General features: G+C 41.6%; 1 protein-coding gene across 7 annotated transcripts; it reads left to right on the forward strand.

Annotated features, from left to right (window-relative positions):
- The first annotated feature begins 19 nt into the window (after window positions 1-19).
- C12H11orf54 (chromosome 12 C11orf54 homolog) lies at window positions 20-26,994 on the forward strand. 7 transcript variants are annotated; one of them, XM_071075461.1, is made up of 10 exons: window positions 20-174; window positions 6,075-6,238; window positions 9,172-9,270; window positions 11,265-11,338; window positions 11,519-11,620; window positions 13,108-13,284; window positions 15,202-15,351; window positions 17,607-17,723; window positions 19,671-19,771; window positions 25,934-26,994. In XM_071075461.1, the coding sequence occupies exons 2-10, from the start codon at window positions 6,184-6,186 to the stop codon at window positions 25,986-25,988; spliced, it is 930 nt and encodes a 309-aa protein (XP_070931562.1). In that variant the 5' UTR covers window positions 20-174; window positions 6,075-6,183; the 3' UTR covers window positions 25,989-26,994. The 7 variants fall into 7 exon arrangements, with proteins under 7 accessions (XP_070931562.1, XP_070931563.1, XP_070931557.1 ...); XM_071075462.1 differs by lacking the exon at window positions 25,934-26,994 and adding an exon at window positions 23,593-25,903; XM_071075456.1 differs by lacking the exon at window positions 25,934-26,994 and having other exon boundaries at window positions 19,671-21,570.
- Window positions 26,995-27,256: the final 262 nt, after the last annotated feature.

A 27,256-nucleotide genomic window follows, 5' to 3' on the forward strand; every position in this document is an offset into this window, starting at 1 on the left:
CTCCCGGGAAGAAGGCGAGCGGTGGGAGGAGTCGCGACGCGGGGGCGCCATTTTTCTCGCCGCGCAGGGAGGAGCGACTAACGTGGGCGGAGCTGTAGCTCGCGTACTCTGAGGAGGCGGGGTTGGCGTAGGCGGAGATCGGGATTCTGGTGTTTTGCTTGCGTGACCGATTCGGTAAGTGGAATAGCCAAGAACATTTCGGCAAATAACAAAAAGAAAATGTGCGGCCAATTGTGAGTGGATGAGAACTGCGAGGAAACAGCCTCTCAGCCCGGGTCGTTTCCGGTGGTCTCGCGTTTGTCTCCCGGCTTTCTAAACCTGGTCCCGAGCATGTGGTGAGGGTGACGGGTGGGATGTGTGAATGAGTGTTTTGTCATCCTGTGTCTACTTTTGCCTTCAAAACCCTTGTGTGTGAAAATATTCGGGAAGGTTACTCGAAGTTTGTAACCTTTGTGCTGGACGCCAGTGTTATGCCGTAGCACGCCCAGGTCTCCTCCCCACCTTTGCACCTGTTTCGGGAGCTCACCCTTTCTGCCTCCCAGGAATTGGCTAACACGTCACAAGTGAGACCTGTGGAGGATTTCTTTTTCCTCAGTTTCCTCCTACATCCCCCTCGCCCCCCACCATTAGTTCCTTGACCAGTCCCTGAGTTAAGATTAAGCTGTGTAAACTAGTTTAGTTTTGGTGGGGTTTTTTTCTTCGAAAGTTTTTTGTTTTTGTTTTTTTTTGTTTTTCGGTTTTTTGGGGTTTTTTTGAGACGGAGTTTCGCTCTTGTTGCCCAGGCTGGAGTGCAATGGCGCGATCTTGGCTCACCGCAACCTCCGCTTCCCGGGTTCAAGCGATTCTCCTGCCTCAGCCTCCCAAGTAGCTGAGATTACAGGCATGTGCCACCATGCCCTGCTAATTTTTTTGTACTTTTAGGAGACACGGGGTTTCTCCATGTTGGTCAGGCTGGTCTCGAACTCCTGACCTCAGGTGATCCACCCGCCTCGGCCTCCCAAAGTGCTGGGATTACAGGCGTGAGCCACCGGCCTCCCAAAGAAATTTTTAAAAGGATTGAACTGGTTTGATTTTTCTGGTTTCAAACTTGTTTTCATATGATACACCGCAAAAACCAGTAAAGCTGTCTAATCTTATTTTAGAGTTTACATCATTTTAGGATAGAGCGTGCCTTAAAAGTAATCTGGTCTCTTTACCCTCCTTTGCTCCATAGATTGGACAATTTCGGGGATAAAAAGTCTGACACTGCATTTGATCCACAGGGGCTGGGCAGTGACTAAGCTCCAGGACTGGTATGGCATGTCCCTCACTGCCATATTCAGCAGCAAGCCTAGCTGTGTAATTTGTGAGGCTCAATGCAAAATGTAAATGCAGCGTCCCTTGTCCAAAAAGAAGGGGAAAAGTGGTATTAAAGGGAAGGAACAATTAACTCCTAATGCAGAATCACTGAAATTTCACATTTCATTTTGTATTTTTTCTTTTTTTTTTTTTTAAAGAGACGGAGTCTTGCTCTGTAGCCCAGGCTGGAGTGCAGTGGCCGGATCTCAGCTCACTGCAACCCCCACCTCCCAGGCTCAAGAGATCCACCCACCTCAGTTTCCCAAGTGGCTGGGACTACAGGCGCCTGCCACCACACCCGGCTAATTTTTGTACTTTTAGTAGAGACTAGATTTCACCATGTTGGCCAGGCAGGTCTCAAACTCCTGACCTCAAGTGATCCACCTGCCTCGGCCTCCCAAAGTGCTGGGAGTACAGGCGTGAACCACCGCGCCCGGCCACATTTCATATTCCTTTGTTTGTTTTATAGAGACGATCTTGCGCTGTCACCCAGGCTGGAGTGTAGTTGAAGCAAGATATTTCTCAGACCCCTTCGCGGTTCTTGGGGCTGCGGTGTCTCCCTTTCTCAGCCCGTAGCTCTCGACTCCTCGCGGGAGGGGGCGCGCGAGTGAATGAGGCAGGAACTGGAGTGCTGGAAGCTAGGAACTCCACTCACTCAGGCCTGCTGCGCCCCACCCTTTATGGGAGGGTGCGTAGGGGTGAGCAGATGCTGGAGCCCGAGCGAGTGGTCGCCGGCAGGAGCGAACTCCATGCAGGCAGTGCGGCTGTGTCTGAGGGATGCCCGCGACTCCTGAAGACCCACAGCCTGTCTCACAATCTGTCATGGTTGTGAAAAGTTGAGAGAATGTCTGCACAGTGTCTAACGGTGTCTGGTACACAGTGTGCACTCAAATGGTAACCAGTTTAGTTGCGATAGTTGGTCTACCCCTTCAGGTGTTAACCTCTGCAGCTCCATTTCCTTTCTAGACCCTATTTCTGGGCCATCGCCTCCCACCAATTAGGTAGGAAAATATTGTTTGCCTCTATCTGGCCCAAGGCTATGTTCCTGGAGTTTATGTGAGAACCTAACCCCTTTCTCAGCTCCAACTGTAACCCTCTCCCCACCTCCAACACACACATACACGTGCTACCACACTGCCTACAGTGCCATCACCCTGCCTGAAGTTCACCTCATTTTAGGATTGGACGGGCCTTCATAATTTAAATTTTATTATGAAAAAGTGATAGGCTAAGGAACTCATTTAATTTTTTGTCTAAATGTCAAATATAGAGTAGAAAGCTCAAATATCTGTTATAGAAATACTTGAGAGTCCTGTATGCACTGTTATCCACAACCATTTAAACACTTATCCACAAATCCCTAGTAAGGACCCCTAATAAGTACATTTCTAAACCAGTTATTCAAGCTACATCCTCCCAGGATTGGACTTTGTTTCTACTTTGGTAGGGGCATAAATAAACAGAAACAACTGACCTAACTTTTTAGTAAAGAAAAGAGATAATAAAGGGAATAAAATTAAGATTACATTTGGATTTTAACTTGTGTTTTTATTCCTACTGCCAGCAAAAATATCCAAAGTGCTTTTATTATCATTATAAATGAATATACTATTCGTTGTGCAGATTTTGACGTGTTCATAAATAAGTACCCAATGTTTGTTTGATAAAGAATGTGATAAAATGTTAACATTTGGGAAATCTGGGTGAAGAATATACAGGAATTATTTGTATGTAATATCTGTTAATCTGAAATTATTTAAAAGAAAAAGTTAAACTGTCTCATTCCTGAACAATTATAAATTATTCAACCCAAAACTGAAGGGGCCTGCCCCTCCACTCATGTGGGTATTTCTTGTCAGGTGGGACAAGAGACTGAGAAAAGAAATAAGACACAGAGACAAAGTATAGAGAAAGAACAGTGGGCCCAGGGGACCGGCACCGGCACTGGTCTCCGAGTTCCCTCAGTATTTATTGATTACTATTTTCACTGTCTCGGAAAAGGGAGTATGACAGGACAACAGGGTGATGGTGGGGAGAAGGTCAGCAGGAAAACGTGAGTAAAGGAATCTGCGTCATAAATACGTTCAAGGGAAGGTACCGTGCCTGGACGTGTACATAGGCTGGATTTATGTTTCTCTTTACCCAGACATCTAAGTGTAGCAAAGAGTAACAGAGCAGTATTGCTGCCAGCATATCTCCTCTCCAGCCACAGCATGGTTTTCTCCTGTATCAGAATAGAACGAATAGTCGGCTTTACACGGAGACATTCCGTTCCCAGGGATATGCAGGAAACAGAGGCCTTCCTCTTATCTCAACAGCAAAGAGGCCTCCCTCTTTTACTAATCCTCCTCAGCACAGATCCTTTATGGGTGTGGGGCTGGGGGACGGTTAGGTCTTTCCCTTCCCACGAGGCCATATCTCAGGCTGTCTCAGTGGGGGGAAACCTTGAACAATACCCAGGCTTTCTCGGGTAGAGGTCCCTGCAGCTTTCCGTGGTGCATCATGTCCCTGGTTAATAGAGAATGGAGAATGGCGATGACTTTTACCAGGCATACTGTCTGCAAATATATTGTTAACAAGGCACATCCTGCACAGCCCTAAATCCCTTAAACCTTGATTCAATACAGCACATGTTTCTGTGATCACAGGGTTGGGACTAAAGTTACAGATTAACAGCATCTCAAATCAGAACAATTTTTCTTTGTACAGATCAAAATGGAGTTCCTTTTGTCTTCCTTTTCCGCATAGACACAGTAACAGTCTGATCTCTCTTTTCCTCACACAAAACTCTGTTTAAAATAATTTATATGATTATGTAAGATTTGGGGGCCGGGCGTGGTGGCTCACGCCTGTAATCCTAGCACTTTGGGAGTCCGAGGCAAGTGGATTTGCTTGAGCTCAGGAGTTTGAGACCAGCCTGGGCAACATGGTGAAACCCCGTTTCTACTAAAATACAAAAAATTAGCCGGGCGTGATGGCACACGCCTGTAATCCCAGCCACTAGGGAGACTGCGACAGGAGAATCACTTGAACCTGGGAGGTGGAAGTTGCAGTGAGCCAAGATGGTGCCATAGTGCACTCCAACCTGGGTGACAGCGAGACTCCATCTCAAAAAAAAAAAAAAAAAGATTTGGGATGCTTTATAAACAGTTATATATATTTGGGAGATTAGATTACATATATTAAATCAAGAACAATAAAAGCTGGTATTTGATAAAGTACTGAAGTAAATGTAACATCCTAAAGGTATGTAATAGAATGGTTATAGAGGATATGTTGTTGAAAAGTACCGGAACTAGAAACCCAGTTTCTAAACAACCTACGACTCTTTGGAAAATTAGAAAAAAAAATTTAGAAGAATATTTCAGATGACTGAAGATCGCCTTTCCACTTGCTAAATAGGCATATTAAGGGCAGAGGCCACTCAGATTAATGAAGTGTTCTATTAACAATTGTAATGAACACTCCTGCAGTACTCTTAGAAACACCCTTAAGAGTCTTGTCTGTGTTCCCTGTTGTAATTGGCCTGGAGTAGGATACCTGTCTACCTCATATTACTTGTATTTTTCCCTGCCTTCATTTTATCTCCCTCTGGTTGCACACTTCATCACTGAACACTTAAGGTAAGATACTAATCTATGTGTATGTGTACTTATTTGTTACAAAGTATACTTGGCATGTATTTTATTTTTTAGTTGCAATGATAGAAAAGCATATATTTAACTATCAAATTATAATTGGGTAGATTATCAGAATTGAACATTAAATCTGTTTACCAAGAAAGTATATTTATTTGTAAATGAAAATAAAAATTTGAATTTCAAAGGCTAATCATTCCATAAAAGTTTCCATTCGTATTTGTAATTTAAATTTTATTTTGACAAAATGATAGTCTAAGGAGCTCATTTAATTTTTGGCCTAAATGTGAAATATAGAATAGAAAACACAGGCCAGGCGCGGTGGCTCAAGCCTGTAATCCCAGCACTTTGGGAGGCCAAGACGGGCGGATCACGAGGTCAGGAGTTCGAGACCATCCTGGCTAACACGGTGAAACCCCGTCTCTACTAAAAAATACAAAAAACTAGCCGGGCGAGGTGGTGGGCGCCTGTAGTCCCGGCTACTCGGGAGGCTGAGGCAGGAGAATGGCGTGAACCCGGGAGGCGGAGCTTGCAGTGAGCTGAGATCCGGCCACTGCACTCCAGCCTGGGTGACAGAGCGACACTCCGTCTAAAAAAAAAAAAAAAAACACACATATCTATTATAGAAATACTTGAGATCCTATATGTACTGTACAAATCCTATATGTACTGTTATCTACAACCATTTAAACACTTATCCATAAACTCCTAATAAGTACCTTTTGCTTCAAGACCTATATTCCTTAGACCAACCATTAGAAAATTGGATGTTCACTCCAGCTATATGATTTTAAAAAAGAAAATGAATTGGCCGGGAGCAGTAACTCACACTTGTAATCCCAGCATTTTGGGAGGCAGAGGTGGGAGGATCGCTTGAGACCAGGAATTCAGGATCAGCCTAGGCAACATGGCAAGATCGTGTTTCTATTAAAAAATTAGTTTTAAATTTTAAATTAAAATAAAATAAAGTATAAGTATTAAAAGGTCACTTGTCTGTTTCTCACTTGGAATATTAAATACTAGAAGCTGTGTTTGCCTTTTTGTGAAGATAGAAACCTAAATGCCCTTTTGTTCTGTTTATATGTTTGAATGCTAAAGGTTCATTTCCAAAACAGAAGCAGTTCATACTTGGTGCACTGTGGACTCTTGTGATAATTAACCAAGAGTAACTCTATTTGTCCAACCTCACACCTAAAGAAGAAAGAAAATGACTTGTGCTGAGTTTTCTTTTCATGTACCAAGTCTAGAAGAGCTTGCTGGAGGTAAAAACAATATTAACTTTGGATTTTTAAAAATTATCCCAAGAGAAAATTCTTTTAAAAAGATTCTAAGATCTATCTATATCTTACTACTTACCTATATCTATATCTTACTTATCAAAATAATACTTTTGGTATGGAATTCATTTTCCATTTCAGTTTCTGTTCTGTCCCATTTTTATTGAGAAAATCCAAAATTCTGTCCCTCCAAAAAAACTAAAATTATAATTTGTAAATTCTTTTTTCTTTCACTTACAGATTATTGATGATACCAACTTTACAAGATGTAAATGATTAGTAATCCAAGACTTAAGCATGTGTGATGCCCAAAGAGTTGCACAATTTTGCTTTAACTTTTTTCACTTACATTATTCTTTAAATGTATTTTCTACTGTTGTATGTTAATCGTATTCCCAATATAATTCCCCCACACCACTGATAATGACAGACTGCCAGTGAACTTGCTTTGATTTCTCTCTGTGTTTATTTTTATATATTTCACCTTGTTCAAACAAGTATTTAAGGCAGTTTCCCAAGATAAATTAGGAGGGAACATAGGCAAAAAAAGGAAAACAAAAACGGGCACACAAAATGAAGCCAGGAATAGTTCTTATCCAAAACTGTAAAGTCTGTCAGAATACCAACCTTTATTTGACAACCTCTAGATTCTGTTCTGATGGTAACTATATACCTTCCCTTGTTTCTCAAGATGTGTTGTTTTGGTAGTTCATTTGTCATCCTGATAAGGTCGAAGTCAAGAAATAGACTCATTTTTGCTTTGTTGTAACTTTTTTTATAATCTTATAATAATCTTATAATCTTTTTCCCCCCCTAATTGAATGGTAGCTAGTAAACAATCTGTATTGTTTGGCCTGTATTTCTTTTTCATCAATCTGTCTTCCCTAATATGACAGGGTAGCTAGGAATTTTTTCTTTTTCTTTTCTCTTTTTGTAGACATAGGATCTTGCTCTATTGCCCAGGATGCTCTTGAACTCCTGACCTCACTTGATCCTCCTGCCTCGGCCACCCAAAGTGTTGGGATTATAGGCATGAGCCACCATGCTTGGCCAGATTTTTTCTTTTATTACTTTTCTAGAACCTGTTTTCACTTTTGTGTTTGTTTCTCTTTTCCTTCTATATGTGCAGGATATATTCAGTAAAAGTAGAAATTTTATGGCCTGGTACAGTGACTCATGCCTGTAATCTCAAAACTTTAGGAGGCCGAGGTGGACAGATCACTTGAGGTCAGGAGTTCAAGACCAGCCTGGCCAACATGGCAAAACCCCATCCCTACTAAAAATACAAAAATTAGCTGGGCGTGATGGTGTGTGCCAGTAATTCCAGTTATTCGGGAGTCTGAGCCACAAAGAATCACTTGAACCCGGGAGGCAGAAGTTATGTTGAGCCAAGATCGCGCCACTGCACTTCAGCCTAGGTGACAACGTGAGACTCAGTCTCAAAAAAAAAAAAAAAAAAAAATTGACCAGGTACAGTGGCTCATGCCTGTAATCTCAGCACTTTGGAAGGCCGAGGCAGGTGGATCACGAGGTCAGGAGTTCAAGACCAGCCTGGCCAACATGGTGAAACCCCGTCTCTACTAAAAATACAAAAAATACCTGGTGTGGTGGTGGGTGCCTGTAACCCCAGCTACTTGAGAGGCTGAGGCAGGAGAATTGCATGAACCTGGGAGGTGGAGGTTGCAGTAAGCCGAGATCGTACCATTGCACTCCAGCCTGGGCGACAGGGTGAGACTCCATCTCAAAAAAAAAAAGAAAGAAAGAAATTTTGTAAGAACTTTTGATCCTTAAAAGTACATAGGCTGAGGCAGTGGCTCATGCTTGTAATTCCAGCATTTGGGAAGGCCAAGGTGAGCAGATCTCTTGAGCCCAGGAGTTTGAGAGCAGCCTGGGCAACAAGCCAAAACCCCATTTTTATAAAAATTAGCCAAGCATGGTGGCATCCGCCTATAGTCCCAGCTACTGGGGAGGTTGAGGTGGGAGGATTACTTGAGCCTGGAGATCAAGGCTGAGTGAGCCAAGATCGTGCTGCACACCACTGCACTCCAGTCTGGGCGACAGGGTGAGGCTATCACAGTGAGACTCTGTCTCAAAAAAAAAAAAAAAAAAAAAAAACCGTTGAGGCTAGGTGTGATGGCTCATTGTAATCCCAGCACTTTGGGAGACACAAGGCAGGAAGATCACATGAGCCCCAGAGTTCGAGACCAGCCTGGGCAATATAGAAAGACCTCGTCTCTACATATAAAAGAGAGAGAGGGAAATATTATCGGTCTTAAATTAATAACTTTGAGATACCTGTGCTTTTTTACGTTGTTATTGAGGTATAACTATCTACAGTAAAGTACACTAATCTTAAGTGTATAGCTTGATGAATGTTAACAATAGTTACACCTATGTAACTGCTATCCAGATCAAAATGTAAAATATTTTCAACATCCCAGAAGGCTCCTTTGCATACCTTCCCAGTCAGCCTTGATCCATTGCCTGTTTCTGAGATGCATAAAGTGAAGTAATATTGTATATAGTCTTTTGTGTCTGGCTGCTTTGTTCAATATTTTGTCTGTTACTTTCACTGAAGTTGTTACATGTGATTACTTTTCAAAAAGTTTAAATGTTCACATTTCAGTTGGTTTTTGGAATCTTCTTTCAAAAAAGAAGGTAATCCTCATCCTCACACAAGTGCAGGCTGTTTATCTTCAACAGTTGGAAATCACTGTAGAGGAAGTATTTATGTATCTTAGTCTACATTGTACTATATGATTATGTCTAATGTCTAGTTATATTCATTAATAAGACCATTTCCCCCTTTTTTTTTTTATTATACAAGTTGAGATTGGGAGTGTGTTGGGGGCACTTTTGATATTTGGTAGCTAAGTTTTTACATAATGTTAAATAATCTTATTCCTTGTCTTTATTAGTTATGCAGAAGGGGTTAAAAGATAACTTTGCTGATGTCCAGGTCTCTGTAGTTGATTGCCCTGATTTGACTGAGGAACCCTTTACCTTTCCTGTAAAAGGTAAGCTATTTTTGCAATTAGCTTTTGTTTTTTAGTCTAAATATTTTTTTGAAACTAGAATTATTTTTAAGAACATCTTAAATTATCTACAAATAAAGGATATTGTCACAACATTTAGGCTAAATTGTGCCAAATTTCTGTGCTCACTCTTCTGATATTAATTTCATTTCATACTCTTGTGGAAAAGGATTATGTTTTATGCAGTTATGTAACCTTTACAGATTATAGAATAGATATCCAATAGGTTAGAATTCTTTGTATCACATGAGAGTTTTGCTTTTAGTTGCTCAGACTGTTATGGAAACTGATTTTAATTTTTATGATTTTATTTATTCAAGACCAGAAGGGATCCTAAAAGCCTTGTATTTGAATAATTTATTAAAACTAATCCTTCAACAAAGTTGCCAAGTGAGCATCCACTGTTTGAAGTGAGAAGGAAGGGAAATTAGTATTAGGAGAATAAAATAATTTGTCAGTGTGATAGATATTTATTTGATGTTTCAGTTTTTACAATAACACCGCAAGGTAAGTAGTACCCCTGGTTTATAGGTGAGAAAACTGAAAAGGAGAGAGGCTAGATAAGCTCAGTGTAAATCATAATCAGGATTCAAATGCAAGTCTGTCTCTTTCCAAAGTCTAACCCTCTCCCATTATACCCTGTTATGATGAGGAATTTGAGAATAAACACTCAAAGTGTTATTTTTATTATGTAATTAACATCTTTGCTAAAAAGGAGTTTGCCATAGAAATTCTGGACTCCAGTTCTGTCTTAAACCTGACTTTGAGATACATTAACATGGGAGCATTTGAATTGAATGTTTTTTGGGGGCCTTTCTAGCTTAAACAATCTTTTATTTTAAGTAGAGCTGTAAATTCTAGAAGGCTTGTGTACCATATGGCAATGTCTTTTAACTTCTTCAAAGCATTTAGCATCCTTTTTTTTTTTTTTTTTTTTTTGAGATGGAGTCTCGCTCTGTCACCCAGGCTGGAGTGCAGTGGTGCGATCTCGGCTTACTGCAAGTGTCGCCTCCCGGCTTCACGCCATTCTCCTGCTTCAACCTCCTGAGTAGCTGGGACTACAGCCCCCCGCCACCACAACCAGCTAATTTTTTTGTATTTTTAGTAGAGACGGGGTTTCACCATATTCATCAGGATGGTCTCAATCTCCTGACCTCGTGATCTGCCCACCTCGGCCTCCCAAAGTGCTGGGATTACAGGCATGAGCCACTGTACCCGGCTAGCATAATACTTCTTTATAGTTTTCTTTTTTTTTTTTGGGGGGACAGAGTCTCGCTCTGTCACCAGGCTGGAGTTCAGTGGCATGATCTCAGCTCACTGCAACCTCCGCCTCCCAGGTTCAAGCAATTCTCATGCCTCAGCCTCCCGAGTAGCTGAGACTACAGGCACATGCCACAATGCCTGGCTAATTTTTTGTATTTTTGGTAGAGATGAGGTTTCACCGTATTAACCAGGATGGTCTCAATCTCCTGACCTCATGATATGCCCACCTCGGCCTCCCAAAGTGCTGGGATTACAGGCGTGAGCCACTGCCTAAGAATTTACATTCTATCAGAACAAAATATTTTAAATTAAAAATTAAAAAACAATTTTAGACCAAAAAAAAAACCAAAAACCACCCCAAAATAGATTTTTTTTAAAGAAATAAGGCGTTAAAAACATTATAGAAACCTTACCCAATCCAAACTTTGGCCCCAGTTCTAACCCTTGCCCTTGCCTTGTATTACCTTTATGCCACCAACTATATAAGCCATGCTTGGTTATGATGATATTAGAGACACAGGTACTTAAAACAGGACAGGGGTTCTAGCTACTTATGTCTTCCAATCCCTGTTATTTGTAAAACTTTATGAGAATGGAGAAGTTATGTACTGTTAATCAATTAAATTCATGTCTTTTGGCATTTTATTATTAAATTAGATGTTTGCCTATTTTTAAGATGGCTTGTGTTTTTGTTTTTTGGTTTTTTTTTTTAGGCATCTGTGGGAAAACTAGAATTGCAGAAGTAGGAGGTGTGCCTTACTTATTGCCTCTTGTAAACCAAAAAAAAGTAAGTACTTTTACTCTGCATGTTCACATGAAGATTGTAGAAGTTGGGTTGATTACTCTGTTTATTATTAGAAGACCTGTTGATCAATTGGCAAGGAAGTGCTAATGGATCAATAATAAAAGGTAAACTAGGGACTTTGTACAAGTTGTGACTTAAATAATATTTTTTCCTCTTCTATAGGTTTATGATCTGAATAAAATTGCAAAAGAAATCAAGCTGCCTGGAGCTTTTATTCTTGGAGCAGGAGCAGGTCCATTTCAGACTCTCGGGTTCAATTCTGAGGTCAGCATGTATAAGAAAATTATTTTACTTTATTGATTTGACATTTGATTTGTCTTTTTGCTTTTAGTGCCAAAAATCCTACTTTCTGAGTGAATTGTAAGTCTCTCTGCAGGTTTAATACTGCTTGATATAGATTTCTGCTATAGCACACACTCCAGCTGGACTAACTGTAATGGAGTACTAACTTATCGTTTTAGATTTTCTTAGGTTATAGGTTCAGCCTTAGATAAATGCAGGGTTCTATGGTATTCTGTTGAAGGTTCTGGATTATAAAACATTTATAGTCTTACAGGATTCCTAATATCTCTATAAATCCTTGCTTTGGGTATGCAGGCAGCTTTGGATTAGAAGGTGAATGGAATATTAGTGATCTAGTCAACTTCTTCAAGACCAAATAGTAGGAAACCATCACAATAGTATGATGGTTATTTATAAAAGTTAATAGTTTTTACTAATATACATTATTACCGTATGAAAATATTACTGTTTCTTTGAATCTCATGAATACAAGACTTAAGTCTGCTCATTGTCTCATAACATCTTCAGATATGACTAATAGTCATACAAGTTCTTTGCAGAAACATTAATACAATTTGCCTAGTGTTCAAGTTAGGGAAAACAGTTTAAAATTTAAAATAAGATATTTAATGCAAGTTATAGATACACTGTAAGAAATACTATAAATATCTTTTTTTTTTTTCTTTTTTTTTTTTGAGACAGAGCCTCACTCTGTCGCCATGCTGAAGTGCAGTGGCGCTATCTTGGCTCACTGCAACCTCCACCTCCCAGGTTCAAGCAATTCTTTTGCCTCAGCCTCCTGAGTAGCTGGGACTACAGGCACACGCCACCACGCCCAGCTAATTTTTGTATTTTTAGTAGAGACGGGGTTTCACCATGTTGGCCAAGATGGTCTTGATCTCTTGACCTCGTGTTCTGCCCCCCTTGGCCTCCCAAAGTGCTGGGATTACAGGCGTGAGCCACAGCGCCCGGCCTATAAATATCTTATAAAATGTTTTTCAAGCCGGGCGCAGTGGCTCAAGCCTGTAATCCCAGCACTTTGGGAGGCCGAGACGGGCGGATCACAAGGTCAGGAGATTGAGACCATCCTGGCTAACACGGTGAAACCTCGTCTCTACTAAAAAATACAAAACACTAGCTGGGCGAGGTGGCGGGCGCCTGTAGTCCCAGCTACTTGGGAGGCTGAGGCAGGAGAATGGCATAAACCCGGGAGGCGGAGCTTGCAGTGAGCTGAGATCCGGCCACTGCACTCCAGCCTGGGCGACAGAGCGAGACTCCGTCTCAAAAAAAAAAAAAAAAAAAAGTTTTTCAAGTTTTTTATGTCTAAAATTAAATATTATGTATTGTATGTTCTCTTATTAGGACTTGAACTGAAATGCCTTAAAAGGATTAAATGTTTTATAACATTATTCAAGATATTCTCTTTGCAGAGATACAAAGATTGACTAATTGCCTCACTTTCTTTTCAGTTTATGCCAGTTATTCAGACAGAAAGTGAACACAAGCCTCCTGTGAATGGTAGTTACTTTGCCCATGTAAACCCTGCAGATGGAGGGTGCCTCCTGGAGAAATACAGTGAGAAACATCATGATTTTGAGTGTGCATTACTGGCTAATCTTTTCGCCAGTGAGGGCCAACCTGGCAAGGTGATTTTGTCCATAAAAATACAGTATTCCCTAAATGTTCTCAGATAGCTAAAAATGTGAACTTTTACTGCCACAAATATGATTTTGCTAAGAAAATTAGAGCTTCCCACTTTGGGAGGCCAAGCTGGGTGGATAACTTGAGGTCAACTTGAGGTCAGGAGTTCAAGACCAGCCTGGCCAACATAGTGAAACCCCATCTGTACCAAAAAATACAAAAATTAGCAGGGTGTGGTGGTGTGTGCCTGTCGTCCCAGCTACTCAGGAGGCTGAGGTGAGAGAATCGCTCAGACTCGGAAGGCAGAGGTTGCAGTGAGCCAACATCATGCCACTGCACTCCAGTCTGGGCCACTGAGTGAGACACTGTCTCAAAAAAAAATGAAAATTAGAGCTTCCTAAGTCAAAGCTCTTTAACCCAGTAATGAAAGATTCAGAGAGTACTAAAGGCAGAGCAAAAGTCATCTTTCAAACTAAGGTTAAGAATAATATGGCTGGAGGCCGGGTGCGGTGGCTTACGACTGTAATCCCAGCACTTTCGGAGGCCGAGGTGGGTGGATCACCTGAGGTCAAGAGTTTGAGACCAGTCTGGCCAACATGGTGAAACCTCGTCTCTACTAAAAATACTAAAATTAGACAGGGAAGGTGGCATACGCCTGTAGTCCCAGCTACTTGGGAGGCTGAGACAGGAGAATTGCTTGAACCTGGGAGACAGAGGTTGCAGTGAGCCAAAATCGCACCATTGCACTCCAGCCTGGGCAACAAAGCAAGACTCTGTCTCCAAAAAAAAAAAAAGAATAGTACGGCTGGCACAATGACTCATGCTTGTAATTCCAGTCCTTTGAGAGTCCAAAGCTGGAGGATCACTTAAGTCTGGCAGTTTCAGACCAGCCTGGGCAACATAGCAAGACCCTGTCTCAAAAAAAAAAAAATTTTGTGTTTTTAATTAGCCAGATGTGGTACATGCCTATAGTCCTAGCTACTCAGGAGGCAGGAGGATCCCTTGTGCCCAGGTGTTTGAGGCTGCAACAAGCTATGATCACACCACTGCACTCCTACCTGGGTGACAGCAAGACCTGTCTCAAAAAAAAAAAAAAAAAACAGAAGACTACTTAGTCAGGAAGACCTTTTTCTGTGAACTAAAAGGTAATAGAATATTAATTTGGGGAGTAAGTAAGTCATCTACATGAACCATACAGCTAAAATAAATAATGCCTACTTACAGGTAGTAAATAGGTTATTTGTTTCTTTCTGATGAATGATACATTGCTCTAGATAGAAATGGTGGTAGCAAAAACTTACAGCAAGAAGAAAGTAAGGAAAACTAATGCCATACTTCATATTTACTTCCTGTTATTACACAAAAAGATGATTTCAGTGTTAGCTTTTGTGAAGACTCTCCAGTTTCGTAAGTAGAGATAGCCTCTTCGACTACTTTGAGATAAGAGATTGAGAAGTGAAAATACTTAACTTCCAAGTTGTGGAGATGATACAGTACAGATTTTTAAGGGAAGTGAGAAAATGTAATCATATTCTCCTCATCCCCACTTACCAAAGGTTAATTCCTTTAAAGCAGGTAATTCTCAATCTTTGACTGCCTTGACACACATGTTAAGAGTCTCTAGAGTTCAGTGTAGGACTTGTCTACACTGAGAAACTTGTCTTTCTCAGTTTCTCAGTTCAAGAAAGCATGCTTAAGACTTATTTATAAATTACATATAACTGATATGTACGTGTGTGTGTGTGTATACATATGTATATATGATTGATCAAGACTCACAGGATTGCAACATCTCAACTCAGATCTGGGGGCTCTATGCAAAGAACAGAATATTTGTTTGATAGCATTAAATTATATAATGTTTTACTTCGGTAGTTATTTTGCAGCATAGTCAATGATACGCATCTTTGTGTCCTCTATAGGTAATTGAGGTGAAAGCCAAAAGAAGAACTGGACCACTTAACTTTGTGACTTGTATGAGACAGACCCTGGAAAAACATTATGGAAATAAGCCTGTAGGAATGGGAGGTACTTTCATAATTCAGAAGGGAAAAGTGAAGTCTCACATTATGGTACGAGCCCATGTGTGCATACATGCATGAAGGAGTTTGTATGTGTGCACATGTTTAAGATCTCAGGATTTTTTTTTTTTTTTTTTAACGGAACCTTGCTCTGTTGCCCACACTGGAGTGCAGTGCCACGATCTTGGCTCACTGCAACCTCCACCTCCCGGATTCAAGGGATTCTTCTGCCTCAGCCTGCTGAGTAGCTGGGATTATAGGCATGCAGCACCACGCTGGGCTTATTTTGTAGTTTTAGTGGAGACAAGGTTTTGCCACGTTGGCCAGACTGGTGTCGAACTCCTGACCTAGGCTGATCCACCCGCCTCAGCCTCCCAAGGTGCTGGGATGACAGATGTGAAACACTGCGCTGGGCCACATCTTAGAATTGTAAGGTATATGTTGGGAATTCTACATTCAAAGACACTCTAAACAAATCCTTTTTACTATGATTGTATTACTTTAAAATTTAAATGATAATATTGTAAATCAGATTATAAGATAATGTTTTTATCCATGTTAATATATTAGAACTTTATTTTGGATATGTTTGTTTCTAAGATCAAGATAAATTCAAGGCCTGCAAAATGACTCATGCCTGTAATCCCAGCACTTTGGGAGGCCAAGGTGGGAGGACCGCCAGGAATTCAAAACCAGCCTGGTCAACATAGTGATGATGGCAGCAGCAGGCTGTCTGGAGTGACTGCAGCAGGGAGGCACAGCTGAGGCTACACGTTCCATGGAGCGGGTGGGAGCTGAAGACAAGTGGGAGTCCCGCCCCTTCCGAGTTAGCGCTGGAGCTCCCTTGGTGCCGCTGCAATCGCCCAAGCTATGGTTGTGGTCCCTGGCATCCCTCTCCTCTCCCGGCTGGAACAGGCGAGAGCCCCATCTTCCCAGGCACAGCTGCAGCAGCTCAAACCCGTGGCTGCAGACCTGGGCCTCCTACTCCACGGAGTAGGCAGGAGCCCCGCCTTCTCCACGCAGCTGCAGCTGCCCAAACGGTGGCTGCGGACCTAGGCATTCCTGCTTTCTTCGGGGTCTGGGAAGGCCCCCACTGCTCTTGCAGGTTTGGAAATGCCTGCTCCCACTGCCTGGCTTCTCCCTGCTGTCATCGCCTGCTCCGATCCAGGAGCAAAGTCAGGCAGAGCCTGGTTGCTGTCACAGCCCAGCCAGATGTGCACACACTCAGGGCACTGCTGATACACCAGCCCCCTGCCGCCCCAGCCCCTTCTGAATTTTGGGCACTGACACGAGCATAGAAGGGAAGCTGAGCGAGGGCTGAGGGCAGCTCTGCACTGGCGTTCAGGCACCCCTTGGCACCTACAGCCTGGATTCCATGATTGGCACCAGGAGGCAGACAGGTTTAGGAGGAGAAGGGGGCGGGTTTCCGGTAAGGCCCTGCCTTCAGGCCAGGGGGCCAGCTGCCAATCCCACACACCATAGTGGAAACTTGTGCCTTTTCCAGGCCCACCGTGATCATCCCACTGCACTCCAGCCTGGGTAACAGAGCCAGACCCTGTCAGGAAACAACAGATGCTGGAGAGGTTATGGAAAAATAGGAACGCTTTTACACTGTTCATGGGAGTGTAAATTAGTTCAACCATTGTGGAGGTCAGTGTGGCGATTCTTCAAGGATCTAGAACTGGAAATACCATTTAACCTGGCAATCCCATTACTGGGCATATACCCAAAGGATTATAAATCATTCTATGATAAAGACACATGCACACATATGTTTATTGCAGCACTATACACAATGGCAAAGACTTGGAACTAACCCAAATGTCCATCAGTGATAGACTGGATTAAGAAAATGTGGTACCTATACACCATGGAATACTATGCAGCCATGAAAAAGGGTGAATTTATGTCCTTTGCCAGGACATGGATGAAGCTGGAAACCATCATTCTCAGCAAACTATCACAAGATCAGAAAACCAAACACCGCATGTTCTCACTCATAAGTGGGAGTTGAACAGTGGAAACACATGGACACAGGGAGGGGAACATCACACTCTGGGGCCTGTTGGGGGTTGGGGGGGTAGGGGAGGGATAACATTAGGAGAAATACCTAATATAGGTGATGGGTTGATGGGTGCAGCAAACCACCAGGGCACGTGTATACCTATGTAACAAAACTACATGTTCTGCACATGTAACCCAGAACTTAAAGTATAATTAAAAATTAATAATAAAATATATTTTTAAAATTTTTAATTCTTCGTAATATTCAGTATGTTTACCTATATAATTATCTTTTGTTGTAGCCTGCAGAATTTTCTTCCTGCCCCTTGAACTCTGATGAAGAGGTGAATAAATGGTTGCATTTTTATGAGATGAAGGCTCCTTTGGTTTGTCTACCAGTTTTTGTCTCCAGAGACCCAGTAAGTCTGTGTCTGTTTTTTATATTATACTATAATGATAATGCTTGATTTTTAGGATAATCTTTTTTTTTTTTTTTTTTTTTTGAGGCGGAGTCTCACTCTGTGGCCAGGCTGGAGTGCAGTGGCAAGATCTGGGCTCACTGCAAGCTCCGCCTCCCAGGTTCCCGCCATTCTCCTGCCTCAGCCTCCCGGGTAGCTGGGACTACAGGCGTCCGCCACCACGCCCGGCTTATTTTTTGTATTTTTTAGTAGAGACGGGGTTTCACTGTGTTAGCCAGGATGGTCTCGATCTCCTGACCTCATGATCCGCCCGCCTGGACCTCCCAAAGTGCTGGGATTACAGGCGTGAGCCACCGCACCTGGCAGGATAATCTTTAAGAACTAGGCAATTTTTGTGTTGTTGTTGTTTTGAGACAGAGTTTCAGTCTTGTTGCCCAGGCTAGAGTGCAATGGCACAATCTCAGCTCACTGCAGCCTCCGCCTCCTGGGTTCAAGTGATTGAACTGCCTCAGCCTCCCGGGTAGCTGGGATTACAGGCATGCACCACCATGCCAGGCTAATTTTTGTATTTTTAGTAGACAGGGTTTCACCACATTGGTCAGGCTGGTCTCAAACCCCTGGCCTCAGGTGATCCACCCACCTCTGCCTCCTAAAGTGTTGAGATTACAAGTGTGAGCCACCACGCCCGGCCATGTGGTGGTGGTATTTAAGAATTAGGGTAGTCTCTAGAATTATTTTGGAAGATAAGGGAGCTCTTCACCATCCTATGAGTTAGGCAGAGCAGATTTTACCTTTGAGAAAATGAAGGCACAGGCATTTTAAATAACACCCAAAATTATTTTATTAAATAGCAGGTGTAGCTAGGCATGGTGGCATGCCCCAGTATTCTTAGGTACCGAGGAGGCTGACTTGAATCCAGAAGTTTGAGACCAGCCTAGGTAACAGTGTAACCCCCATCTCAAAAAAAATAGTAGAGTCACAACTAGGATTCAGGTCTCCTGTCATCTTGTTTGGTGTTCGTTATATTATAATACTATACACTAGAAAAAATATTATCAATTCAAAGCAAATACCTACTAAAATATTGGTCTTATCTTTTCTTTTTTTTATTTTTTGTGACAGAGTCCCGCTCTGTTGCCCAGGCTGGAGTGCAGTGATGCGATCTCAGCTCACTACAACCTCCGCCTCCTGGGTTCACGCAATCCTCCTGCCTCACCCGCCTGAGTAGCTGGGATTACAGGTGCTCACCACCACACCTGGCTAATTTTTGTATTTTCGGTAGAGACAGGGTTTTGCCATGTTGACCAGGCTGGTCTCAAGCTCCTGACTTCAAGTGATTCACCCGCCTCAGCCTCCCAAAGTGGTGGGATTACAGGCATGAGCTACTGCGCCTAGCCTGGTCATATCTTTTGATCCAGTGATTACATGTCTAGGATTTTATACTTAAATATATTCATAATTGTGTAAAATTACTAGTTAAAAGGTTATTCATTACAGTGTTGTAGTAGCAAAAGAATTAGAAATAATGCAAATGTCAGTTAAGTTACATACACAATGGAATACCACATAAGTCTAAAAGAATGAGGAAGCTGTTTTATGATTTGATATACAAAGATCTCAAAACTATATTGTTACATGAAAAAAAGTTACATGCAGAAAAGTGTGTACAAAATACTACATTTGAGTAAAAATAAAAGTAAATATTTCTGGAAGGATATACAAGAAACTGCTTACATTGGTCAACTGCTAAGAAGGGGTGTAAGTGGTGAGGGCAAGAGAGAGGAAGATACGTTTTACTGAATATATCGTTTTGCCCCCTTTGAGTTTAGAACATGTGAATGTATTACCTATTTAAAAAATGAAAACTATTGCAACATAAAAACTTATCCCTTCCCCCTTAAACTCTAATCAATACTTTGAGTACTAACATATTGTTTGTTATCCTAGGGGTTTGATTTGCGACTGGAGCACACTCATTTTTTCAGTCATCATGGAGAAGGTGGACACTACCATTATGACACTACTCCAGATACAGTGGAATATCTTGGGTACTTCTTACCTGCAGAGTTTCTCTATCGCATTGATCAACCAAAAGAGTCTCATTCAATTGGGCGAGATTAAATCAGCTGATACTTATTTAGAAAAAGAAATCATTAAGGTTAATTAATTGATTGACTCATTAATTGATACTGACATAAAACCAATGGAAATGATCCCACGGGCCAGGCACAATGGCTCATGCCTATAATCCCAGCACTTTGGGAGGCTGAAGCAGGAGGCACACTGGAGCCCAGGAGTTTGAGACCAGCTTGGGCAACATAGCAAGACCCTGTCTGTTTTTTTAAAAAAGTAAAAAATAGAAGTGATCTCACTACTTAAACCCCATTCTTTTTCACTTCATATGAAAGGATATATTGATAGTATATTCTATATTATTTAATAGATCTGTCTGAAAGAGATTAGGAACAAAAATATCTAATTGAGATATTCTTTAATTTTTTACATAGCAACTTTATTTTTTTTAATTCTATAGTATCAGCAAAATCAGTCATGTTTATACCTTGAATATAAACATTAGGAATCATGCAATTATTTCTGCTATGTATTTAGTAGTACCTTATATTTGTATAACATTATTACATTTTGCAAATTAGTATCACAACTGCTAAGTAGATGTTTCTGAGTATTAGAAAAATCAGTGTTATTACCTGCAGGACATTGAAAAACACTTGAAAAAGATAAAAAGAAAAATCAGTGTTTAGAAATGTTGATAGTTATTGAATCTTTGTATTGAATTTTAAAAATCCATTCTAGTAATCAGAGTATACCTTTTTCTTGGAACAAGGTGGCAGGTGGGGAGCCCTTTACCCTTCTGATGAAGTTAAACCATAGAAGTTTGCAATTTGCCTTTCACAAACATTAGCAGGCCGGGCCTGGTGGCTGAAGCCTGTGATCCCAGCATGTTGGGAGGCCGAGTGGGAGGATTGTCTGAGCCTGGGAGTTTAAGACCAGCCTGGGCACAATGGTGAGACACCATCTCTATTATTTAAAATTTTTTTCTTTAATAAAAAATAAAAACACAAACATTAGCAACTAGTTGGCTAGCCATAATTCCTCCCTTGTTTCGATTGCCAGTTAGAAGCAATTTTTATTTCACTAGTTATTTGCAAGAGAAGGGGTTAAAAAAAACAGCATCAAAGTGCAACATTGAAGTGAGCTTACTTTAATTTGTAAGTGAGGCTATTGCTGAACATGACCACTATCCTTGCTGAAATATAAAATTATACTCACTGATTGTAATGGTTGAAATTTTCCTGAATGTTCTTTGAATAATCATTAGCCAAAGATCAACTCTCTAATGGTGCTAATGACAATCTTGCTAATGTACAAATTTAGGAAGTCTTTAGTACTAAGTACATAATTTTCAAATAATATTTTTTAATTGTCTACTCTGGATGTTAGCTATGTCTTGTGAGTATAAATTCCTATTATTTTAAGCACTATTTTGATGCAAAAAAATGAATAAAAAATTTAATGTATGATATATTATGTCTCTAGTATCTTACCTCCAGACAAAAACAATATTAATACTCTTTCATTTAACAAATATGTATTGAACACCTACCCTGCTCTCTGGAGTGTACACTTCATACAGGCAAGGGCCTTGTTCACAACTATAGCACTAGTGCCTTTAACAGTGCTAGCAAAGTAGCCACTCGAATGATTATACCAAACACTTTACTAAAGCTGGGGATCTGTCTAGTGCAGAAGACAAACAATAAATATGTAATATGTCAGGTGGTATTAAGTGCTATGAAAAGAAATAAAGCAGTAGGTGAACTGTAAAGGAGGATGCTTTTTTTTTGTGGCCATCCCACACTGAGACAAGATGCATTCCACACTCAAAATTTGGTTCAAATGTCCAGACTGATAGCCAGGTTCAGTGGCTCACGCTTGTAATCCTAGCACTTAGGGAGGCCAAGGTAAGAGGATCACTTGAGGCCAGGAGTTCAAGGCCAGCCTGGGCAGCATACAGAGACCCCCATCTCTGCAAAAAAAGAAACTTTTTTTTTTTAATTATCTGGGCATGATTGTGCACACCTGTTGTCCCAGCTGCTCAGGAGACTGAGGCATGAGAATCACTTGAGCCCAGAAGTTGGAGGTTGCAGTGAGCTATGATTGTACCATTGCACTGTAGCCTGGGCAACACAGTGAGACCCTGTCTCAAAAAAAAAAGAAAAAATGACTGATGAAGCCACACACACACCAACAGACTATGAAAGGGTTGTTACTCACATAAGCTTTCTGGGGAAGGCAGGGCAGCTCCTAAGCAGGATTTGACAACAGGGAAGGAGACTGACTTGGGGTTTTTTGGTGGTTAGAGAGTAGGGCCAGAGTAATGTTTCTTGCATGTGGTTTGAATTTCCCACTGGTATCAAAGAAGGAAATACCCAGGCTTGCTTGCTTTATTTTTTTTTAAGAGATTGTGTCTCACTATGTTGCCCAGACTGGGCTCAAGTCATCTTCCTGCCTCGGCCTCCCAAAGTGCTGGGATTACAGGCATGGGCCACCGTATCTGGCAAGCACCCAGGCTTTTTTTTTTTTTTGAAACGGAGTCTTGCTCTGTCGCCCAGGTTGGAGTGCAGTGGTGCCATCTCGGCTCACTGCAAGCTCCGCCTACCAGCACCCAGGCTTGCTTAGCTTGCCAGAGGTGTGGGGCATAATGGGACGAGGGGCGGGATAAGGCTTAAAAGTCACCGGCAGCCAAACATACATTAAGTCACATTCTTAATTATAGATTTCAGATCAGAGCTTATTTCAGGTCAGATTCCAGGTGTGAAGATCATCTGAAGCAGTCCTGGGCCTCTTCACACTACAGATATAAACACTGCCTTTACTCTTCCATTAGTGTCCTCCAAAATGAGGTGCATGGGCAGCAGGTACACATGACCTTCCAAGGGGTGTGGGAATATTAGAACATCTATTTATATATTTTATTTCATCCTTTTAAGTTTCTATAGTTTTGTGTACATTTCTTATGTTAGGGATTTCAGTTCAAAATTGTACTGCTTATAGACACAATTCAAAAAGCCTGGAAACCAGGTACATTCACACCATCTAATAGAGATGATGGGGGGGAAAATCAAAATGCTTTTCTTTTTAAATTTTTTCTTAGTTTTCTTTTTTCATAGAAACAGGGTTTCGTCATGTTGGCCAGGCTGTTCTCGAACTCCTGGCCTCAAGTGATCTGCCCGTCTCAGCCTCCCAAATTGCTGGGATTACAGGCATGAGGCACTGCACCTGGCCCAAAGTGCTCTTCTTACTCTTACATTCACTCAGTATAACATAGAATGCTTCTGTGACCAGATGCATGGGGGTTTTTCCCACACACCAAGCAATTCTCCAGCAGGCATCAGCTGGGGATCCTATAATTTAATTCAATTCTAACACTATTTACTTGGAGATAGCATCAGATCCCACAGTTTAATGGTTCAGTCCTCCAAGACTGCCTCCCACTTCCGATGCCAATCACAAGCTTCAGGTTGTGACCTGTACTTCTGACCAACCCACTGTAAATTGGAGTCTCTATGCCTGCCTCTTCAGGTTTGATTAATTTGCTTAGAGCAGATCATTTAACTCAGGGAAACACTTTACATATATTTTCCAGTTTATTAATAAAGGATATAATAAAGTATACAGATGAACAGCCAGATAGAAGAGATACATATGGAAAGGCCAGCAAAAGTCCAGAGCTTCCACACTGTTTCTGGGTGCCCCACCTTCTAGGCATCTCCACATGTTCAGCAATTTGGAAGCTATCCAAACCCTTTTCTTTTGGATTTTGACTTTGTTTTTGTTTTTGAGACAGGTTCTCACTCTGTCACCCAGGCTGGAGTGCAGTGGCATGATCTCTGCTCACTGAAACCTCCACCTCCCAGGCTCACGCAATCCTCCCCTCTCCGCCTGAGGAACTGGGACTAACAGGTACGCGCCATGATGCCCAACCCCAACATGATGGGGTCTCATCATGTTACCCGAGCTTGTCTTGAACTCCTGGGCTCAAGTGATCCACCTGCCTCTGCGTTTCTTTTGGGATTTTATAGAGGCTTCCTTATGTAGGCAGAATTGATTAAATCATTGGCCTTCGGTGATCAGCTCAACCTTCAGCCTCTCCTCTCTTTCAAGGTTGGGATTGGGGCTGAAAGTCATAACTCTTTAATCACTGGTTAGTTCCTGGGCAAGGAGCCCCCATCCTGAAGCTATCCAGGAGCTTCCGACATGCAGAAACCCACTTAACACTGTCATTTTATTAGCATACAAAAACCATTTATCACTTTGGAGATTCCCAGGGTTTTAGGAGCTGTGTGCCAGAACACTGGGACTAAGACTATCTATACATACTGCATGTCTTATTATACATCACAGTGTCGTACCATCTTTCCAAACCTAAAATAAGAGCACAGATAAACCTAAAGAATTGTCATCCAGCCAGGTGCAATGGCTCATGCCTGTAAATCTCAGCATTTTGGAAGACTGAGGTGGGAGGATCACTTGAGCCCAGGAGTTTGAGACCAGCCTGGGTAACATAGACCCCATCTCTACAAAAACTAAAAAAATTAGCTGGGCATGGTGGCACACACCTGTTTTCCCAGCTACTTGGGAGGCTGAGGTGGGAGGATCACTTGAGACTTGGAGGCTGAAGCTATAGTGAATCCAGATGGCATCACCTCAGTCCAACCTCGGCAACAGAGTCAGACCGTGTTTCTTTAAAGAAAAAGAAAATGTCACCCAAAAGACCACAAGGATGGCTAAATAGTAGAAAGGAGCACTATATTGGTGATTTCAGTTTGCACAGCAAAAAGAGAGTCTCCAGCTTATGCCAAAGGTGCTCTCTTCCCAGAAGGAAAAGGGCAGGTTGGTTTTTATGCCTCACAGGACCTGTATCGCACAATAGAGTAAAACATATTCAGCAGGTTTGGGAGAAAAGTTATACATATCTACGAGGGAAGTTGAACACGTACAATGGATAAACATATATATAACACACATACCGTGTTCACTTTGGGGTAAGGTTTTAACATTAAAATAAGGTGGAACTTGGCTCTTCATGTCAAAAGGTGAACTATTGGACACAAAGTTTCCATGCAGTCTCTATAAACTGGCTGAAACTGGTTTGAGGTCTTCAGTTGCTTATCCGGAAAGAATTTTTGTAAGGCTGGTCCTTTGTCCAATCAGAGCTATAGTGGTTTGGATTGTAAATCAGGTTTGGTAAGGTTCTGACAATTTTCCCAATAGCTCCTATTTTTAGCGAATTTAGCAAGATTGTGGTTTTTTCTTGTAGCCTTAGGAATTTGCAAAGTTCCCATGCCAACCAAGCCCTGAACCCTCCACCCATAGGTAACTTTCATTTTCTTAACTTTAGGGTTCTTCTTAGTTGATAAAGAGCATTCATTTTGATCTTCCAGATAACAGAACACAGTCTGACAGGGCAATTATGTGACTAAAATAATGAAATATTAAACACTGAATTTTCTGCAGAAAATCTGGTATATTCATTGGTTAAATCTATGATTACTCTTCCTAGAACTCCTACCTTTAGCCTCATTTCTCTGATATGCTCTGTTTTTCTGACTCATATTAACCACAATGAGGATTAACTTCTTCAAATTTAGACTAACACTTGATATTATTTGCATTGGCAACCTAATATTTGTCGCTACAGTAGATACCTGATATGTTTGGCTCTGTGTCCCCACCTAAGTCTCATGTTGAATTGTAATCCTCAGGCTTGGAAGTGGGGCTTTGTGGGAGGTGATTGAATCATGGGTGTGGTTTTCTAATGGTTTAGCACCATTCCCCTGGTGCTATCTTGTGATAGAGTTCTCCCAAGGTCTGCTTGTTTGAAAGCACCTCCCACTTCACTCTCTCTTTGTCTCCTACTGGCCATGTGAACATGTGCCTGCCTCCCCTTTTAAATTTTTTTTTTCTTTTCTTTTCTTTTCCTTTTTTTTTTTTTTTTTTTTTTTTTGAGACAGGATATCACTCTGTTACCCAGGCTAGAGTGCAATGGCATGATCTCAGCTCACTGCAACCTTGGCCTCCCAGGCTCAAACCATCCTCCCACCTTAGCCTCCAGAGTAGCTGGGACTACAGGCACATGCCACACCCAGCTAATTTTTATTTTATTCTAATTTTGTTTTTTATTTTAGAGGCAGGGTTTCATCACATTGCCCAGCCTGGTCTCGAATTCCTGGACTCAAGTGATCCTCCCACTTCAGCCTCCCAAAATTCTGGGTACAGACATGAGCCACTGTTCCCAGCCTGCCTGCTTCCCTTTGCCTTCGCCCCATGATTGTAAGTTTCCTGAGGCCTCCCTAGAAGCAGACGCATGTACAACCCGCAGAACCATGAGCCCATTAAACCTCTGTCTTTTTTATAAATTACCCAGTCTCAGGTATGTCTTTACAGCATGCGAGAACAGACTAATACAACACCTAAATGCAGATTTCCAGTTGCTTTTGGTTTTAAAGCTCAGCTTCCTTTTGGTTTATCTGTAAAGCCTCTGTGTGGCCTAATCTTTCATTCAGTAGCAACTATTACATACTATACTAGGTGCTCTGGTACATGCTGTAGGGGTATTAGTATATACTAGTACGTACTCTGCTGGTATACATGGTACATATTGTACTGGTACATACTGTGCCAGATACTATGAATACAAAGATGAATAAGACATAGTCCCTGACCTGGAAGAGCTCAGTCTAGTGGGGACACTGACATGTATAGAGGAGAAGACCAAGCTTCCCTTTCACTCTTTCTGAAGGCTCATTGAAAATAAACTGACAAAAAGCAGACTAACAGGAGAAAACGGCATACAAACTTTATTTAATGTGCATAAGCATGAGAGAACCTCAGGAGAATGATTACTCAATAATCCAATGAGGTCCAGATGTTTATATACCCTTCTTCATAGAGGAAGAGGAGATGGTGGGCAGGGGGGTATAGGAATAAAAGATTTTTAGAGGAAATGAATGAGCTCCAAGAACAATCACCTGGAAGAAAGTTATTTTGAACTCTGGGGGAGGTGGCAGGAAGATGAGAGGCAGAACTTAACTGTGAGCAAAGATTATCTTATATAGATAATATCTCCCAGGTAATCCTCTTGGAGCTGCACTCAGAAGAATAAATGAAAAGCCAGATCGGGCACAGTGGCTCATGCCTATAATCCCAGCATCTTGGGAGGCCGAGGCGGGTGGATCACCTGAGGTCAGGAGTTTGAGACCAACCTGGCCAACATGGAGAAACCCTATCTCTACTAAAAATAGAAAAATTAATCAGGCATGGTGGCAGGCACCTGTAATTTCAGCTACTCCGGAGGCTGAGGCAGGAGAATCACTTGAACGTGGGAGGCAGAGGTTGCAGTGAGTGGAGATCATGCCACTGCACTCCAGCCTGGGTGACAGAGTGAGACTCTGTCTCAAAAAACAAAAATAAACAAAACAGAGAAAAGCCTGTCTGGACATAGTGACAAC

This window comes from Macaca nemestrina, chromosome 12 (assembly GCF_043159975.1).
Source record: "Macaca nemestrina isolate mMacNem1 chromosome 12, mMacNem.hap1, whole genome shotgun sequence".
In the NCBI taxonomy this organism is placed as follows: domain Eukaryota; kingdom Metazoa; phylum Chordata; class Mammalia; order Primates; family Cercopithecidae; genus Macaca; species Macaca nemestrina.

Bases quoted from the DNA above. Each gene is read 5' to 3' on its own strand.
- C12H11orf54 (XM_071075456.1), top strand. From the start codon at position 6,184: ATGACTTGTGCTGAGTTTTCTTTTCATGTACCAAGTCTAGAAGAGCTT. The intron at 6,239-9,171 runs GTAAAAACAATA...TGTCTTTATTAG, and splicing joins TCTAGAAGAGCTTGCTGGAG to TTATGCAGAAGGGGTTAAAA. The intron at 17,724-19,670 runs GTAAGTCTGTGT...TTGTTATCCTAG, and splicing joins TTTTTGTCTCCAGAGACCCA to GGGTTTGATTTGCGACTGGA.